Raw genomic sequence first — 19,271 nt, 5'->3', positions numbered from 1 at the left:
TCAAAACGAGCTCAGGAGCTCGTGTTCTGTTTGAGAATATAATCATACACACACACAGATTCCAGGCTCAGTACTGGGGCTGAGTACTATGCACTCAAAACAAGCCAAAAAACAAAACAGAAGAGTTACAATTGTGAAGTCTGCCCAAAGAGATGCTCCCAAACATAGCCCTTTTGGAAAGAGAGCCCTTTTGTTCAATTCAAATCTTGCACAACTACCAGGGGTTTCTGTACGATGCAGCAGACCATTTAGGACAGCAGAAGAACATCCTGTGGTGGCTTGTAGTCCTGGTGTGTTGTTTTGGTTTTACCTTTTCCACTAAACATTCTCTCTCTCTCTCTCTCTGTAGGCACTGCCTTTAAGATGTACTGCGTATGCTGTAACACTTGCATTACATTGATTGAATGCCAAACACCCAAATAACTTGAGGAGCAGGTTATGGTACATACAGCATTGGAGCCATGGATAATTGGAGATGTTAAAGCCTATTTATCAAAGAATGTAAAACCCAAAATAGATAACAGAAAAACTTTGCAGTTTAAGTACATCGGATGCCGTGCTCAGCAGGGCATCTAGCAGAGCTAATTTGCTGACCTTGTCCCAAGACATTGTGTTAGGCAGTGATGGGCTCTTTTACAGAAGGAAACAGGTGTAAACATACAAATCATGAGAGTAACAGTCCACTATTACACTCTATTAGGCCACTTCGCATGAGGCAGTTTATTTTTTCCCACTGCTATAGGTAAGCGCGTCCATGTGCGTGCGGAGGGGTGACTGAAACAAAGCAGGCTTCATTTTGTGGTTAATGTAAGAAGAGCTTCTGCGCTGCTTTTACACTCGACACGTCTTTACTTCCAGACTGCTGTAGTCCGCGGGGTGGACGTGACAGGAAGGCGTCTGGGCTCATTGTAGTTTACGTCCTCAGCGGCGCTCTCCCCTCGCTGTTACGCAGTGGTACACGCTGGGATGGCCGAGGTTTGAGCTCGATGAGCGGCTACAGGAGGAGTGTACGGGAGGAGTGTACCGGGAGGAGTGTGCGAGAGCAGTGAGTGCGCTGCACGGTGCGGCGGTGAAGATGGCGGAGACTGTGCGTCCTGTGTGTGAGCGCCGGGCGCACACTGAAGCAGATGGTGGGAAACCTGCTCTGCCGTTACGAGGGTAAGAGTTTGTTTTTAAGTGTTGAACCAGTGTCTCTTTAGGACTGTCGATGTCAGTGGCGCCGCGTCTTGGCGGGTGTGTGCGCACACTGCACGCTAGAGTCCGTTAAAGTTGTAAATATTTGCCTGTGATAACTTTTAGTAAATATTTAAAGGCACAATAAGTGGACATTGGTCAAATAGAGTGTTTTTGCTCTTTACCCGGTTCACTCTTAGGCTGCTCCCGCACAAAGCACCGGAGATGCGCGCGTGCCACAGTGTTCAGTCCTAGTGCGCACGTTTGACACTCACCGATGAATGTGTTATAACTTATACTTAAATGGGTGAGGCGAGGGCAAATGTAAAACATACACGTAATAACTGCATCACCATATGGTATGTTTATCTTTTCTTTTCCCTCATTCATTTAATGCTGAAGGGCTGTGAAGTTTGAACCTGTTCTGACACAGATGCCAGGTGAAAACACTGTGTTAAAAACACTATGTTATAAACACTGTTTTATAAACACTGTGTTATAAACACTGTGTTTAAAGCATGGTCATATACTCCGTGGATACTCAGTGTGAGTCTTGCTTATGCAGTGTGTGCAGTTGTGAGAGAACATGGGAGGGGGGCGTGGGAGAGAAAGGAGCAGCAGTGTGTCTGTGTGTGTGTCGGTGTGTGTCTGTGTGTGTGAGAGAGAGAGATGGGAGGGGGCGGTGTGTGTGTGTGCGTGACAGAGACAGACACAGTGGAAGTGTGTGTAGAAGAGAAGAAGGCGGGGGTTCTTGTGCTCGTGCGTGAGTGCGCACGTGCATGTGTGTGCACTTTTACAGCAGTGGAGGGAGTTGTGTGTGTGTACGAGTGTGTGTGAGTGAGTGTTGTGTGTGAGTGATGGGAGGGGGAGCTGTGTGTGTGACAAAGAGAAGTGTGTAGTCGTGCACATCACGTTGAAAAGATGGGTAGTCACGGAGCAAGAGAAACTGTTCTAAAGCATGTTGGGTTTATGTGTTTTTCAAATAATCTGTATACAGCTTTAAATGTTGCACAGGTCAACAGAAGACCCCAAAGTGTTGCTCTGGTAAGCTGGAATTTCACTTTGAACCCGTAGATGGAGGCGTGAGCTACTGCAGCACCAACTCCGTCAGCAGTACAAACTAAGAGGTTCCGTCCACAGGGCCTATATTGTCATGTCTTGTTGTTACATGACAGATAATGCTCAGAGAACTGACAGCACACAGATGTACTGTCAAGTGAAATGATCTGAAATTATATCTAAACATATACATTCACATACATCAGTCTTCATTGGCTTGTGTGTGAGGTCTGTGTGCACAGAGAGAGAAGATGGAGAAGCTGTGAAGGACGTGTGTGTGTGCATGTGTGTGTGTTTAGAGCGAGGTGTGTTAGCGCTCAGTGAAGGGGTGTGTGTGCTTGTGTCTGTGTGCATGCGTGTGTGTTAGCACTCAGTGAAGGAGGGGTGTGTGTGTAGTTAGAGAGAAGTGTGTTAACGCTCAGTGAAGGGGTGTGCGTGTGTATGTGTGGGTGTGTGTGTGTTTAGAGCGAAGTGTGTTAGCGCTCAGTGAAGGGGAGGGGTGTGTGCGTGTGTGTGTAGTTAGAGGGAAGTGTGTTAGCGCTTAGTGAAGGGGAGGGGTGTGTGTGCTTGTGTTTGTGTGTGTGTGTGTAGTCAGAGGGAAGTGTGTTAGCACTCAGTGAAGGGGAGGGGTGTGTGCTTGTGTCTGTGTGCATGTGCGTGTGTTTGTGTGTGTGTGTATAGTCAGAGGGAAGTGTGTTAGCGCTCAGTGAAGGGGAGGGATGTGTGTGTGCCAGTGAGTGGTGAGTGGGGGAGGGAACTACACTGTTTGCGTGTGTGTGTGTGTCCCTCAAAGGACAGAGATGGGAGTTGTGTATTAGTGTAGCTCTATGGGACACAGGTCACTTACAGGAGGGACTGAGGGATATCTGTCTTTTTCATATAAAAGTTCATATTCATCTATAAATCAGTACTAAAAAAAAAAAAAAATAATAAATTATAAACAAGTGTTGAAGATGCTTAAATTATGTTTAGTCTGCTTTACTGGAGTCCCACAGGGGTGGACAAATATAGGTGACCCTCCCTCCCAACAACACTTTTGATAACGTCTACTGAGCAAAAAGAAGAGAGTAATTACTGAAATAGTGTTGCTTCTTTCCTATTTCTTTGAGGTATAAAGTGAGTGCACCGATACTGAGGTACTAATGCAAAGTGAATGAGTGAACCTGTCTCTAAAAGCAGACATGTTTGTGTGTGTGTGTGTGTGAGAGAGAGAGAGAGAGAGAGCGGCGAGAGCTGAGCAGAGCAAAGAGCTGTTGCGTGCACGAGAAGGTGTGTGTTGTGCGTACAGTGAGGCAGAAAGTGGAGAGGGGAGGGGATGTGACAGTGGCCGTGTGTGTGTGTGTGTCTATGTGGGCACATATTTCTCACATTGTGGGGACTTAAGTCTGTACACACACTCACGTCACGTGGACCTGCCTCCTTTATGGGGACAAAAATAAGGTCCCCAGACGTAAATCTTTGATTATTAGATCAGCAACACACTTTTAAAGTTCAGATAGAGGTTACAATTAGGTTATGGATAGGGTTTAGGTTAAGGTTAGACAAGTAGTGACTATGGCTAAATGAATGTAAGTCAGTGTTTCCCCCCAAAAGCATGGATATGCATCATGCACATGTGTGGGTGGATATTTACACAATGTGAGCACCAAAATCTGTGTACACACACTCAATTTATGGGGACCTACCTCTATGTAGACAATTTATTACAGAGAGTATAGATCAACAACATGATTTAAAGATCAGATATGGGTTACAATAGGTTAAGGATGGTTGGGGTTTAAGATGGTTAAGATTAGCATCGGTCTACAGGAAATTAATGTAAGTCAATGTAATGTCCTCAAAAAGCATGGAATCCCAATGTGTGTGTGTGTTTGTGTGTTGCGTGTGTGTGTGTGAGTGTGTAGGTGTGGGTCTATGCACAAGTGTGTGTCAGCTCAGAAGCAGGAGCAGCAGACAGGGAGGGAGGGGGAGTGTGTGTGAGAGAGAGTGGCTTGGAAACAGAAAAAGAAGGCTTGGTAGCTGGTGCATATGCTGTGTGTGTAGTGTGAGTTTGTGCGTATTTGTGCGTTGACTGCAGTCAGAAGGGGAGGTGTGTGTGTGCAGCTTCTATAAGGCCACTGTGTGTTTCTGCATCTACTTTGTTTACAAAAGAGGAAAGGACATTTTAGTGCGTGCTAAGAAGTATGTTGGTGAGTGGGTGGTATGTAAGTGTAGGGAGGGCGGATGGTGTATCTGTTCTATTGTTGAGGATTCTGTGTAAGGGCAGAGATTTATTAAATTTGGGGACTAAAATTACACTCAGTTCTTGGGGCCCTGTCTCCCCGTATAGGAACAAAATCCTTTATTATTACATCAACAACATGGTTTAAAGTTCAAATATCGGTTACTTAAAATATGTTAAGGTTTGGTTTAGGTTTGGCAAGTCTATGATTAAGGTTAGGATCAGTCTCCAGGAAATGAATGCAAGTCATAGCGATGTAATGTCCACTCGAAGCACGGAATCCAGCATGAGTGTACGAGTGTGTGTGAGTTTGTGCGTGTTGATGTTCCTAATCCATATGAAAGCACAGAGCAGGAGAAATATTAACATGCAAAGTGTGAACCGAAAAACAGGTAACAATAGCTTAATTGTGACACATTGAATACCTGATATAGTGACAGATACAACATAATCCTGAAAAAAAAAACACATATTCCCCTTTTCCACCTCCACTATAGTTGTTGCTTAGTAATTACTTTCCAACAGTTTGTGCTTCATATGAACAAACAATTTGAAATGTTAGTATCTCCGTTCTCCACCTACCACTGCATCTACCTCTACCTCACTGACATTTTTGAAACACGCCATCCCCATAGACTTATTGTAGTTCCCCTGACCAAAATCACATCAGCAATCTACATCTGAACGTAATCCAAACATGTATGAGGAGTGACACTGTTGCGTGACAAAAGATGGCTGGTGTGTTACATGTGCATACACTTGTTTTCTTGTACGTTTTCCATGGAGTGCCACATTGACCTAGAGCTTGTAGTGTGAGAATGTTTTGTTGTGTTGGGCATCTAGAAAAAAGTGTGTGTTTCCTAGATGGAACGTGAGACTGTGGCTTTGGTTATTTGAGAAATGTGTGTGAGTACTGCGTGTGTTAGCAGGGAGTGTGTGAGCTGAGAGAGGGAGGTGGGGAGAGGGAGGGAGGGGGGGAGGTGTATTTGTGTGCAGCGCATGAGAGTGTGTGAGTTGCGTGTCTGTGTGCCTGCTGTCGGGGCGGGGTGTGTGTGTGGAGAGAGGCTGTTTGTGTGCCGGGTTGTGCGTGCATGTGGGCCACAGAGGGGGAGGGTGTCAGTCTGTTTGTGTGTAACATGTGGACTGTGTGCAGACTGTGGTGTGGGTCTGTGTGTGCGTCTGTATGTGTGTGTGTGCGTGTGTGTGTGTGTTTGGGCGTTCTATGGCTGCATTAGTAGAAGGTACAGCAAGAGGAGAAAAGAGAATCAATGCACGGACATAGACAGAGATGTGGGCAGAGGTGAAGACGAGGGTGTTTGGCCAGTGTCAAAGTTCTAACCTGGAGGGTGTACAAACAAAAACAGCAAAATTAAACTGCAGATGGTAATTTTTAGTGACCTGGAGTCAGGCAGCTTGCTGACACTAAACACTGTACTTCATAGAACTGTCTTCACATTGTTGTCAAAAAACATATGCTCGGATAATCATCTTGAGAAGCAAAGTAGTCCATACACTCAAGTATTCAAGTCCAAAAGAGAACAGAGTGGATCAATACAGAGACAGGCTCTGTGGGGTTGCTCCGTAGGTCCTCATGAGTGTCTTTGTAGCTTTTGTTTTAATTTTCTAAATTCATGTGACATTCCGTACACATAAATAATCCCCTTTATGTTAGAAGTATTCAAGGCCTTCCTGCTAATACTGCGGCTGTCTCTAGCATTAATACCTGTGTTTTAAAGATATTCTTTTCAAGTTTTCAGTGGGATTAAGTGCAAGAAAGAATGCTTTAGATGCATTCATTACTGGACTATAAACGTATTGATCACATGAGTGTTTCCTGTTGCTTGTCTCGACAGACGAGGATGTGGGAGAAAACGGAAGGGAACCCCTGTAAAAGTATTCGTGTCTGACTCTGGGGAAGGACCAGGGCAAGGTGAGGCTGCATCAGCTTATCATGTTTTAGTGTCAACAGTGATGCTGCATTGTGCTATGTGCAGCTAAATGTGCTCATACATGTACTTATGTTCATTTCATGTTTGCAAGTACATCTAGGTCTCCTTTGGATTATACATGATCACTTTTCTCCAATGTCCTGCAGGTAAAGGAGTTGCAGAAAGAGCGTCAACAGCAGATAAAAATAAGAGCCTCCCTCAAAAACTGTAAGTGGAAAAATATCACACACAACTTGGCAGTGAATCTCAGGTTGATCTGTAAACATATTTTACAACTGGAAACCTTGTCTTTGGGATAAGCCAATTTCCTAAAGACAAAACAAGTCCAGTAGTTATTACTAACGTGTAGACAGGGTCACTTCAATGTAGCCTTTCCTTTCAGTAATAAAGTCTCCAATGGGTCCAAGGGCAGTTCTTGCTCCACACCTGCTCCACTCCCCCCTACAACCACAGGATCTGCTCAGACTAGTCCACACCCCTCCCTTCCCTCGGCCTCTGCCCCAAGACACAGCTCTCCTCCGGCACCAAACTGTCGCATCCGAGAGGTCCATTGTGCCAATCAAGTCCGACTTGTGGTTATCGCCATTCGGGACATCACAAGGGGAGAAGAGATCACCGTGGACTACAGCCTCATCGAGTGGGGAGAAAATCTGGTCAGTCTTTGTGAAAATCAGTTTTATAACATATATTTTGCGTACAGATTATATTCAAAACTCACATGTTACACCTGTTACTACCTGTCACAGTGGGTTACCATGGCGATGATATAGCTTTATTTTGTACCTATCGGAGGTCAGTTCTGTGGTATCGTGAATAGATATTTGCTGTTTAACTGTCAAAATATACTCTAAGACCTGGTTTATGGTTAATATCTCTAGTGGGTTTAAACCACATGAAAATTCACAAACGCTTTTGATAAAAATACATATCTCCCGCTCTCCATCTGAGCTGTTCATATTAAAGTCAAACCTATTGCTTCAACAAGATGATTATTTCAGTCCACATGAGAAAATAAAGTGTTGAAAAATGAAAAGATTAAAGAGGGTAATTATTTCCCTTTGACGACCAAGCTTAATATAGAATCGTCAGTAATGGATTTTGTGATGTTTTTGTTCTCCGTTTATTGCATAGGGATTCAGCAGAGGTTTGTCCCCAGCACAACATGAGTACACTGAGACAGAGAACAACAACAAAATCAAAAAGGTAATTTACATAAAAATGTTTAATTTCAACTCATTTCAGTGCTTACTTGAAAGAAGAAATTTTGAAATAATCCAATTGTAAGGCTTTAGTTATTTCCTCAATTAACTGTAAATGACCCTATGATTGCAGGAGGAAGAGCCTTTCCCTCTGATTGCACTACACCAGGAGCAGCAGCAAGTCTATGTCACCCCCTCATGGTCCCTGTCCCCTTCAGCCTCTCCCATATCACATTCGGATGGCAGTGGCTCAGAGCGGGAGGAAGACAACCCCAGCCTACGAGGACATGCACCCCCGCTCCAAAAGAAGCAACAGAGCACTCCTTCAAAGAAAAATCCCCCTTATCGGACATCACCAGGGCGGGCTCAGCAGACCGCAGTTGGCTATGACCATCTCGACCAGTCCATTCCTTCATCTGATGCACCTCCACATCAGCTGCCTACTTCACCCTCCTCCTCATTTTCACCTAAACCAGTGTTCAAAGCTCCAGGTCCCTTCAGCGCTATAGACTGCATCACCCAAACCTGTGAGTTCTGCGGGCGCAATTTCCGCTCCTTGGGCCGCCACTTGGACAAGCACCACGCCCACCAGCCAGACGTGTGCTCCGCCCTGGTGGAACTCTACACACAGATGCCTCGCTTACAGGCTCAGAGCCCCCACCCCAATGCAGCGCAATCCCATTTACCGCCCCTAGTAAAGTCACTGGAGGAGTCTGAAGTCCACGAACTATCCCTGAGTCCACCCAATCTAATGGCAGCCCATCACTCACCTTCGGTCTCCCCGCCTCCATCACAGAGTGCAGTGGGTGTTTGTGTTCACAACCGTAGCCCACCACCTGCAGTTGTGGGCCCCATCAGAAAGGGGGGGAAGAAGAGGTCAAAGACAGGCATGCGGAATCAAGAGGAAGACTTAGGAGAATCAGGTCTGAAGAGGGTCAATGATGAGAATGTCTGCGCCCTGAGTCCACTGAGTGGAGCGATGGAGTCAGTGAAAGTGAAGCAGGACGACACTTCTGACATCGATGAGGAGAACGGCATGAGAGAAGTGGAATTTGACAGTGGCGCTGACGATAAAGAAAAGATGTTAAGGTACTTTAAGCAGAGTTTAGCCATACAATACATTTAAGTCCCTTTAAAAAATGTGAAACTGTTAGACAAAGAATTCCTTGGTAGGAGCCATTTTGAGGACTTCAAATTTTGTTTTGAATGGTCAGTTACTATGACAACCATCAGATTTTTTCATAACTCTGAAACCCATGGATATTGATTGGTTATGAAAATTCAGACTATTGTATGTAGTACATTAGAGGCAGCTATATATTGACTACAAGATAATATCAAAGTTGTTTAGAAGGTATGCAGAATTAGTATTTTGAGCTTTCTTTTATAATAAGATAATGGTCAAGAAGCTATACCACCTTTTGCGCGGTTATGAAATATTGTTATAGTTATATTTTCTATTTTCTGGCCCTCGTTACAGTGTTGTTTCCTCATCAGAAACATACTTGAAGTTGTGTCATTTACAAACCCTCCATATTTAGGCTGCGTTCTTCTCTCAAACGGAAAACTCTCTGTTCTACCTATAATGTGTGTTTCACTGTTCTTTTAAACTTTCACTAGAATGATTTGGATGATTTCAACCCTGGAGTAGCCTCTTTTTGAGCATTTTGAGCTTTGGGGATGTAGACAGAGTAATAATAAAGGATTACTCAAACATCGCTGAATAAAGCAAAACACAACTCCGGATATGTTTTTGAGGAGGACACTACATTAGAACATGGCTTAAAGCTCACAAGAATCCATTTTGTGTAATGTAGGACCTTTAATTCCACACTTTGACTCCTCTTTGCAGCCCTTCCGGACACCCCCGCATGTTGTACCTCCTCTCCTCCTTGTCATCTCTGGTCCTCTACCTGCGCCGCCTACAGCACTCGGCCTTTCTGTCCCTGTCCCGGCAGCTTCAGTCCGCAGAAGCCTGGAGACTTTTGTGCCACTCCAGCTTGTCCCTGCTTATACTATACAACCGACGACGAGAATGTGAGGTATCCAAGCTCTTAATCACGGAGTACCACTCTCGTGTCACTCCCCAGTGCCCCATCCCAGTCCCGCCGGGCGCTCCCCCCGCTCTCACCCCACTGGAGGCTACTCTTTCCCCCTTTGAGCGGCTGGTACTGACCCATCTGCCCAGAGTAGGGGTGCAAGGAAAACGCGGAAGGGTGCAGCCTCTCATTCTCCCTCCTCACAGCGAGCCCTGCCTGGAGCTCCTCTTACAGACTCGTCATGGGGTAGGCGTGGACCCCGCTAACCCGTACATGTTCGCCCGGCCGTACCACTCCCCAGCCACCCCCCTCCGAGGCACTGAACTCCTGCGTAGCTTAGCCCGCTCCAGTGGAATCCATAACCCTCGCACACTGACCCAGACTCGGGTGCGGAGGCAGGTTGGCATCCTCACCCAGCTTCTGCTCCTGGGAGAGGGGGAGGAGCCAGGACAGGTGGGTGGCGGTGCTGTGGAAAGGTTGGAGCAATTCCTGGAAAGAGAGTATCATGTGATGCAGAGCTGTGCTGACATTGGTCAAGACGCAGGGCTGATGGGCAGAGTTGGGCGCGTGGTGCTTTGTGGAGAGCGAGACGGAGTTCTCTTCAGAGGAATGAGTCTAAACCACATCTGTCTGGAGCTGGATGGTGAGTTGGCAGTGACTTGAGTTTAGGCCTGTTGCAATAATTAGTACTGCACAGTTTCCCATAAATTTAGTTCAAACTGTGGTGTTACAAGTGTGTGTATGTGTGTGTATTCTCTCATATAATTTGAGTAGTTGTACATGTCACATATTTAATTATTTCACTTTTTATAGTTACTTTTTATGCTTATTATGACAATGTAAAGAGTGTGAGTCACGTTGTTTTTAGACTATTTTTGCCACTATAGTGTCCTGTATTTTTGGGAAACACTGGACTATGGCAACAATACTTTTGGGCTCAGCATTTATCCACATACTTTTTCTTATTTTTATTTATTTTTGTTATAAATACAATATTGTAGGGCTTACTCAATGGTCTTCGATATTACTGGTTATTGCAATACATAGCACTTCAAACATTTTTATTGTGGCAAACTTGACCTTTGATTTTTGCTCTGTTCATTATGTTGCCAAAATAAACTAATCTATCTACTATTTTGCAGTAATGTCAGAGAACTCCGCTGACTCGTATTCAGAGGGAGAGTCAGATGGAGAGACTGTGAAGGAGAAAAGTGAGGCTTCGGGTGCAGGACCATTACAGACCCAGGCCTCTGCTCTGCTGAATGTGAAGAAGACCAAAAACAAAGGACGCACCAAAAAGCCCAAGAACACACAAGCACTTCATTCACTGTCTACTTTGCTTGTCCCTCTTCTACCTGCCAATCGCAGGGGCTTAGGTACGGAACGTCTTTGCTGTGCAGCAGTGGTTCTTCAACATTTCACACCAAGTAGCACCTTAGAAACTATTTAGCCTTCCGAGTACCACTAAGGCCAAAACTAGGAGTAAAACTAACTACACTACTACCTACTAATTAGTTCTAAACAACTCAATTAAAAGTGGGCCAAAATGTGGATTAAATTGATTTTAACTTGAAGGATTTTTCATACCACCACTGGTACGTGTGACCCAGAGAACCACTACAGTCATTCATTCCTAACCTGGCAGAGCCCAAACATTCTCAGGGGATCTCAGGAATTCTCAGGAATTTAGAGGTAATATGGCAATATAAAATGACTTGTGATCTGACTTTGTGACAATTTTCCAATATGGGGAGAATGTTACATCATAATACTCTAGCACAGACTTTGTACTTCTGCCCACCCACTCATCATATTGGTCAGCCTCATGGTGTGGGACAGACAGCTGATTACTGAACTCTCCCATGAAGCAGATAGCTGCAATTTCCTATTGAGACAAGTGTTATTACTGGGCTCAAATGTCATCCCCTCTACCCTAGAGCAAATCTGATCACAGATTTAAATATTTCTTTATGTAGTTTAGTGAAGATTTGTTAGATACTTTACCCACTTTGCCTCCACTGTGTTCATAGTGGAGCTTCTAATGATTTTAGTTACAGAAGCTCAGTTACTTGAATAAAGTTTCACATTTGTGTAGTGTGTGCAGTTGTTGTAGTAGCCCTTGTACTGATGGTGCTGTTGGCTGTCATAGGAAAGCGCGGCGTCCTGAAGCGTCCCTGGTCTGAGGCTGAGCGAGCAGCGGTAGAGGAGCATCTGAACCAAAACATCACTGAGCTTCGAGTTCCTGCCAAGGCCGACTGTGAGCGCTGCCTGCAGAACAGTCCACTGCTGGTCAACAACCACCGCGACTGGAGAGCTGTCAAGTTCTACTGCCACAACCGCATCCAGCTGCTAAAGAAGATCCAGAGACGAGAGAGCCAGCCCCTGTTGTGTGCTGAAGAGCAGCCAATAGACAAATGATTTCATTAGAGGGATCAGGAAAAGGCAAAAGCATATTTTGTGCTTAAAATTCTCAATGTAAATGTTTTAGGCCTTTTGTCTTATGTGGGTGACGTCACATCTAATGTTTTTCATAATGAAAAGAGTATTTGCTCATTATTTAGAGTGAATGTGCTTATATATGTTCATCATGTTTAATGAAAGTATACCTGTGTTTTGTTCAAACACCCGTACAGTTCTGTTACATACGTGTACATCAGTGTTGCTCTGTTAGACGATAGACTGTATATATAGTTACATTTGTGTACAGATGTAAATAGTGTTTCAGAGAAAAGAAATATACTGTATGAAAGGAGGTTGTTGTTGTCTGTTTTGTTTTTTGTAAATATTATTATAAAAAAAACTGAAGATCATTTTTTGTTATCTTTTATTTCACATCTGTTTATATTGAATTCAGAATACAAATGTCCTAACATACAAACTGTATAATATATATTATATACTAAAATACTACATTTAATAGTAATTCAGTTATATTGTCTCCACGATATACTGTGCATACCACACAGAGTTGCTACTCTTGGTTTTGTTGTAGGTTCCACCTTTCTTAGATCTGGTTCCTCCTGCTTGAAGGTCTACTTTGCTGTGGCAGTTATTATGTAAAATGTGCAGCTTGCAGAATGGAAAATACAGAATTGAATTCACCCCGTAAAAATCTAACCTTGACTTGGACAGTCACTGTAAGCTCCTCTTTGCACAGAAGATGGCAGTAGAGTCACATCACATTCATCTTCATGGTCCCTTTGGTGGAGACATAATGATCTATCAGACATCACATGACAACAATCAGATCATGAACCATTGTGCACACTGAGAATATAATTTGAGTTGGGTTACAAGTCGGCAAACATTAAATACTTGGACATTTGTGTTGGCAGAGGATTGTGTGTCAGATGCAAAGGAAAAGCAACATTGCTAAGCAGTGTCTAACACTACAGACACATAGAGAAAGTGTCAGCAGTCACCTCCAGGCTCTCTCTCTAAAACCTTCAAATCTGGATAGAAGTCTAGGGATAACAATGGACTCAGACTTGAACTTTAACAATCACGTCAAATCAATAACATCAGCAGCTTTTTACCATCTAAAAAACATTATAAAAAATCAAAGGTATACTGTCAAAACCACACTTGGAGAGACTTATCCATACATTTGTCTCCTGTAGGTTAGACTACTGCGACGTCCTGCTCACAGGCCTCTCCAAACGAGCCTTAACACAGATGTAGTACATCCAGAACACTACTGCTCAGGTCCTGACTAGAACCAGGAAGTACTTCACACATGTGTCCTGTGCTCAGGTCTCTGGCTCCTGTGGCTCAGAGAATAGACTTTAAAAAACAGCTCTGATTGTGAACAAGTCTCTCCATGGACCAGCACCAAAGAACATCTCCCACATGTTAGTGTCACATGAACCATCTCACACTTTGATGACTTCAGGGACCGATGCAAGGAGTAAACATCCTGATTCTGTGTGTGGAGTGTGTGTGTGGAGTCTGTGTGTGGAGTGAGTGTGCAGAGTGTGTGTGTGGAGTGTGTGTGTGTGGAGTGTGTGCGGCGTGTGTGTGCGGAGTCTGGTGTGTGGAGTCTGTGTGTGGACTGTGTGTGCGGAGTCTGTGTGCGGAGTGTGTGTGTGGAGTCTGTGTGTGGAGTCTGGTGTGTGTAGTCTGTGTGTGGACTGTGTGTGTGGAGTCTGTGTGTGGAGTGTGTATGTGTGGAGTCTTTGTGTGGAGTCTGTGTGTGGAGTCTGTGTGTGTAGAGTGTGTGCGGAGTGTGTTTGTGGAATGTGCGTGTGGAGTGTGTGTGTGGGGTGTGGGGGGGTGTGTGTGTGTGTGGAGTGTGTGTGTGGAGTCTGTGTGTGGAGTGGTTGTGTGGAGTCTGTGTGTGTAGAGTGTGTGTGGAGTGTGCGTGTGGAGTGTGTGTGTGTGTGTGTGTGGAGTGTGTGTGCGGAGTCTGTGTGTGGAGTGTGTGTGGAGTGTGTGTGTGGTGTGTGTGTGTGGGGTGTGTGTGTGGAGTGTGTGTGCGGAGTCTGTGTGTGGAGTGTGTGTGGAGTCTATAGACTCCTCTAGCCATGACTGTAACAATCAAATAAATAAGTAAAGGCACATTTAAACAAACCTCATAAGCATCTGAGGACCCGCCGGGGCCCTCTGGATTTTTATTTACTTTTTTCTTTTTGTTCACCATCTGATGAAAGGAAGCTGTGAAGCTCAGGGGCATGTGCAGCATGAAGGGAAAGCTGTAGCTCGCTTATTTTCAGTCAAATCAACCATTCGGGGAAGAATCGTGACCAGTTTGTCCACCAAAGCCACAAATAAAAAAAAACAACAACTCTAAAATAAATTAAAAAAAATTAAAATATGTAATAGAATTTTTGTATGATTTCCACCTGGACTTTTTTACTCTCATTTTTAGTGCCATTTGCTCCAACTTTAACAAAGGATTGTCAAGACCCATGGAGAATCAATGTTATTTAATCAGCTTTATTGAAATAATCTGTCTACTATCTACCAGACGGTCCCCTCAGACACCAGCTATACCCGTCTTTATATTTACTCCCAAAATTCTAGGAATTTGACATCTGATGTTTCTCTGTGCAGAACTTGTTCCCACCTGTAATGTGAGTAAATCAAACAGAGATCAAAACTACCAGGCCTCATCTTCACAAAGAGCCCGATAATTTGCCTGTACTTCAAAAGGTTCAGACACAGATTCAGATGAATTGAGGGTCATTTAAGTTAGGCATTTTAGGGAAAAAATGCTGGATTTGTAAAAAGAAATGGTAAATATGATTAGGCTGCATCATGACCACTTTCTTCATGGCTTTTGTGAAGGTGAACAAACAGACACACAACAATGTTAAAATTCTATTTCATACCATGTCCTGGTGTGAAATCCACTTTATCTGTCAATAAGAGTGTAAGGAAAACACTAACAATCATTGATTTCAACCAAACATTTTAATGGATCAACTCAGTGTGACAAACACAAAAATGTGTTTATCTAACGCTGCTCCTGTAAGTAACTACAGGAGTGAAGACAACAGGACGTCTGTCATGTAGAACAGCTGAAATGGCTTTGTCCTAATACTATATAGAATAATGAATTATGATTTCAGTTCTTTTGAGAATCCATATTATCCATTTGAAAAAGAAATGAAGAAGTCCCTGAAATACTGGAATTTTACTTAATAAAATGTGAATGATGTGAAAATGTGAAGAAATATTTTCATGAATAACATGGGATTATATATATATATATATAATATATATATATATATATATATATATATATATATATATATATATATATATATATATATATATATATATATATATATATATATATATATATATATATATATATATATATATATATATATATATATATATATATATATATCTTCAGTAGGTACTTCACACATTCACACACACATACAGACCTCAGCTTCACTTCTTAGAATAATAAAAATGAGTATATGCCACCGATAAAGTCAATGGAGAGCATGGCATTTTACTGAGTTTGAGTATGATCAGAATATTGAAAATGGTAAGCCAGGACTTCACTGCATAGAACCAGAGTGATTTTTATTTTATTGTTTCATTGTGGCAATAGTAGTAGTAGTCCTCAGTATCAGTATTATTTCAGTGTTTCTTTCCAAGACAGTATCTGATAATCTTCAGTGGAAAAACAGCTGCCAAGCTTCCACAGCTTCTCTATAATTTGTCAAACAATGATATTAGTAACACTGGGTATGATTTATGAGAACTACACGTGAAGTTAAGGACTCAAGAGAAAAAATACATAAATGAATGAAAAACACCCTGTTTGTACAGTTCAGCTCGTTTCAGATGTGTAAATGTAGAGAATGTTAACACTGTTTTAAATAAAGATGCATTGACTTCTTTTGAAATTGTGTTATTTTCACCACTTAGAGTTTGTGTATAGATTGTGCTCTTCATGCTTCCATTAGATGTGAGCCAAATAATACAAGACAGAGACACATCGCGTTTTGTGTAATCAATCCAGCACTAGAATTTTTTTAAATAAAAATTATAACATTGGATTAATTTTAACTATTTAGTTCACCTGGAGTCTATTCATAGCTATTCACAAGTTGTTTTCTGTACCACTCCCCTGTAGAGATTGCTCTCCCACTGACCGCCTGGTGATAACTGGACCCTATATGTCCATCCTGTTCTGTGGACCCAGATCCTCACCTTCCTTCACCTGGCTGGATGACCCCTACCCTTCCAACTGTTTTTTTGGGGGGGTTTTTTCCCCTTACAGAAGAGGGTCTAATAGGGTCAAATAGGGGATGTTTTTGGATATTCGTCCATTTGCTTGTTTTCTATGAATGTTGGTTTATCTGTCTTTCTGTTGTTTCACTTTCTGTTGGTTAAATCTTGTTGAGCCAAACTGTTATTGTGATTTTGGGATATACAAAAATAAACTGAATTGATTAAAGCCGCAAGCGGCATCGAACGGCCCTCGCTTCGCACTCCCTGTGGGTGGCGCTAACGCGCCACTTGTCCCTTTTGTATTGCGGCATTGGGCTGCACTTGTCACCAAACAAGTCAAAACACACTGGAAGTGCTGATGCATGTTTTCCAGGCATCGCCATGGCAACACCGTGCAAAATACAAACTTGGCCCCTCGGACATTTTTGATGGGGATGACCTGAAGAATCACCGTGCAAAATTTTATGTTCGTCGTTGACGGTAATAGGTCGTTATAAGACTTTGAAATGTATGAAAATTTGGAAATTTTCTCATTAGGATAACATGGGCGCTTTCGCACATCGCCATGGCAACCCAGTGAAAAATATGACTTTGGTCTTATTAACTTTTTTGATCAGGATGACATGAAGAGTCATGGTGCCAAATTTCACATTATTCCATGAAACTAATATTATTCCCATGAATGGGAAAAATTGGGAGGATTCCCATTAGGATAACATTGGCAGTTTGGCGCATCGCCATGGCAACACGGTGCAAAAGACGACATAGGTCTGATTGACTTTATTGATTGGGATGACCCAATGGAATTTTGTGTCAAATTTGGTAACATTTGGGAAAACTAAATTTTCGGCCTCCCATACAAATATATTAGATGTTCTGTAGGGGGCGCTATTGCGCCAATTTAGTTTCTATCATAATGAGTAGCTTTAGGCCCAAAAGTTTTACAACTGATTCGAATTTGAGCCAAATCGGACTTTGCATGCGCAAACGGGAGCAAATTTTGACTTTTGAAAACTGCAAAAATTCCGATGGAATTTTGCGGCTTCGCCGCACAGAGACCGTAAAAGGGATCATCATAAATTGGATAACTTTTGATGCCCCACTTGTCTAGATGATGTACAGTGAGTTTCAGCCCTGCAGGTGAAGCGCCTTTAGAGGAGTTGACGAAAATGCGAGGTCAGCGAAAACGCTGACTCGGCATTTCGGAATTTTCAATCCAAGATGGCTGACTTCCGGTGTGTCAGAGGGCGTGGCCATAATAATATTTTTTGTTTGGCATCACTTGAAGAATGTGTGTACCGAATTTCGTGGCTCTACGCCAAAGTTAACGTCGGGACGTCTCCCATTGACGCAATGTATTTTGACTTTTGCAGGGGGCTTCGCCCATTGACTCAATGTTGACGCTGACATGCTAGCAAGAACAAATATGCATGTCCCATGCCTACGGCATGGGTTGCTAGGACACAGGAGTCTGTGCAGGGGGCCTCCTATTGACTCCTGTTAACGCATGTCAGCGTCAGCATCGAGTTTATGGGCTTCGCCCATTGACTCGATGTTGACGCTGACATGCTAGCCTACGGCATGGGTTGCTAGGACACAGCAACTTCGTGAAGACAGTCTGCAACGCCCATGCACTCATCGCTGTGGAAGCAATAGGCCCTACGCCCTGTATGGGCTCTGGCCTAATAAGGATCCCAAATGACCACAGGCAATGCCACATCTGTGAGGGTCAGTACTTCATACTTTCCTATGATGAGGTTCAGACTGCTGCTTTCCTTCTATGACACTGCATTATCTTGCCTCACAGAGCTGATTGCTTCTAATTTGAATGTCTAGGGACTTGGTGTGATCTGTTTCTGAAAAGACTTGATCACATCATTCACAAAAAAACCTTCTCTGTGGCATTACTGAACAATGTATCTCACCACTGGTGCAAGGCATGGAAATCACAAATAGGTGTAAACCAGACAACAAATAGGTGCATGCTAGTGCCTGGCTAATAAGATAAGATAAGATATGCCTTTATTAGTCCCAAAGTGGGGAAATTCCAGTAATGCACTGCACAGTTAAAGAACAGAAGGAAAATGGTACATGCAATAAAACAAGATAATAGATAAATAGCTTAAAATAATTTTATAAAATAGACTTAAAAAATAAACTAAAAATAGACTCTAATGTAACATGTAACATGTGACTTGAGTATTGCACATAGGTATGGATGAATGACACATGTTCAGTGTTAACAGTGTTCTTTGTACAGTCTGACAGCAGCAGGAAGGAAAGATCTGCGAAACCTCTAGTTCACACACCCTCCTGTCCCCCACCTCCTGCACTGAGTCCAGAGGACAGCCCAGGATGGAGCTGGACTTCTTGATGACCTTGTCCAACTTCTTCCTCTCCCTCTCTGTGATGCTGCTGTTCCAGAAGACCACACCCTACAGGATGGCTGATGCCACCACAGAGTCATAAAAGGTCTTCAGGAGTGGCCCTCTCACTCCAAAAGACCTGAGTCTCCTCAGGAGATAGAGCCTGCTCTGGCCCTTCCTGTACAGTTCATCAGTGTTGTGAATCCAGTCCAGTTTGTTGTTCAGATGAACACCCAGGTACTTGTATGAGTCCACTCTCTCAATGTCCCTTCCCTGGATGTTCACTGGGGGGGCAGTAGAGTGGCGTCTGCGGAAGTCCACCACCATCTCCTTGGTCTTCCCTGCATTGATGATGAGGTGGTTCTACTGACACCAGTCCACAAAGTCCTGTGTTAGTCCTCTGTACTCCACATCGTCATCATCCTTGATGAGGCCAATGACGGCAGAGTCATCAGAGAACTTCTGCAGGACGCAGCTGTCCGTGTTGTGTTTGAAGTCTGCAGTGTAAAGGGTGAAAAGAAAGGGTGCGAGGACAGTGCCCTGGGGCGCCCCCACACTGCAGGTCATGAGAT

At 43.4% G+C, this 19,271-nt stretch overlaps 1 protein-coding gene across 1 annotated transcript; it reads left to right on the top strand.

Annotated features, from left to right (window-relative positions):
- Positions 1-1,013: 1,013 nt before the first annotated feature.
- Positions 1,014-12,404, top strand: si:dkey-117m1.4 (uncharacterized). The gene is made up of 9 exons (XM_055225385.1): positions 1,014-1,158; positions 6,307-6,383; positions 6,549-6,609; positions 6,785-7,055; positions 7,534-7,605; positions 7,735-8,690; positions 9,454-10,283; positions 10,783-11,016; positions 11,790-12,404. Exons 1-9 carry the CDS (start codon positions 1,076-1,078, stop codon positions 12,056-12,058), a joined length of 2,853 nt encoding a protein of 950 aa, XP_055081360.1. The 5' UTR covers positions 1,014-1,075; the 3' UTR covers positions 12,059-12,404.
- Positions 12,405-19,271: the final 6,867 nt, after the last annotated feature.

Source organism: Periophthalmus magnuspinnatus, chromosome 1 (assembly GCF_009829125.3).
Source record: "Periophthalmus magnuspinnatus isolate fPerMag1 chromosome 1, fPerMag1.2.pri, whole genome shotgun sequence".
Taxonomy (NCBI): domain Eukaryota; kingdom Metazoa; phylum Chordata; class Actinopteri; order Gobiiformes; family Gobiidae; genus Periophthalmus; species Periophthalmus magnuspinnatus.
The sequence above is the reverse complement of the archived record's forward strand: the minus strand, read 5'-3'. Positions and strand labels throughout refer to the sequence as shown.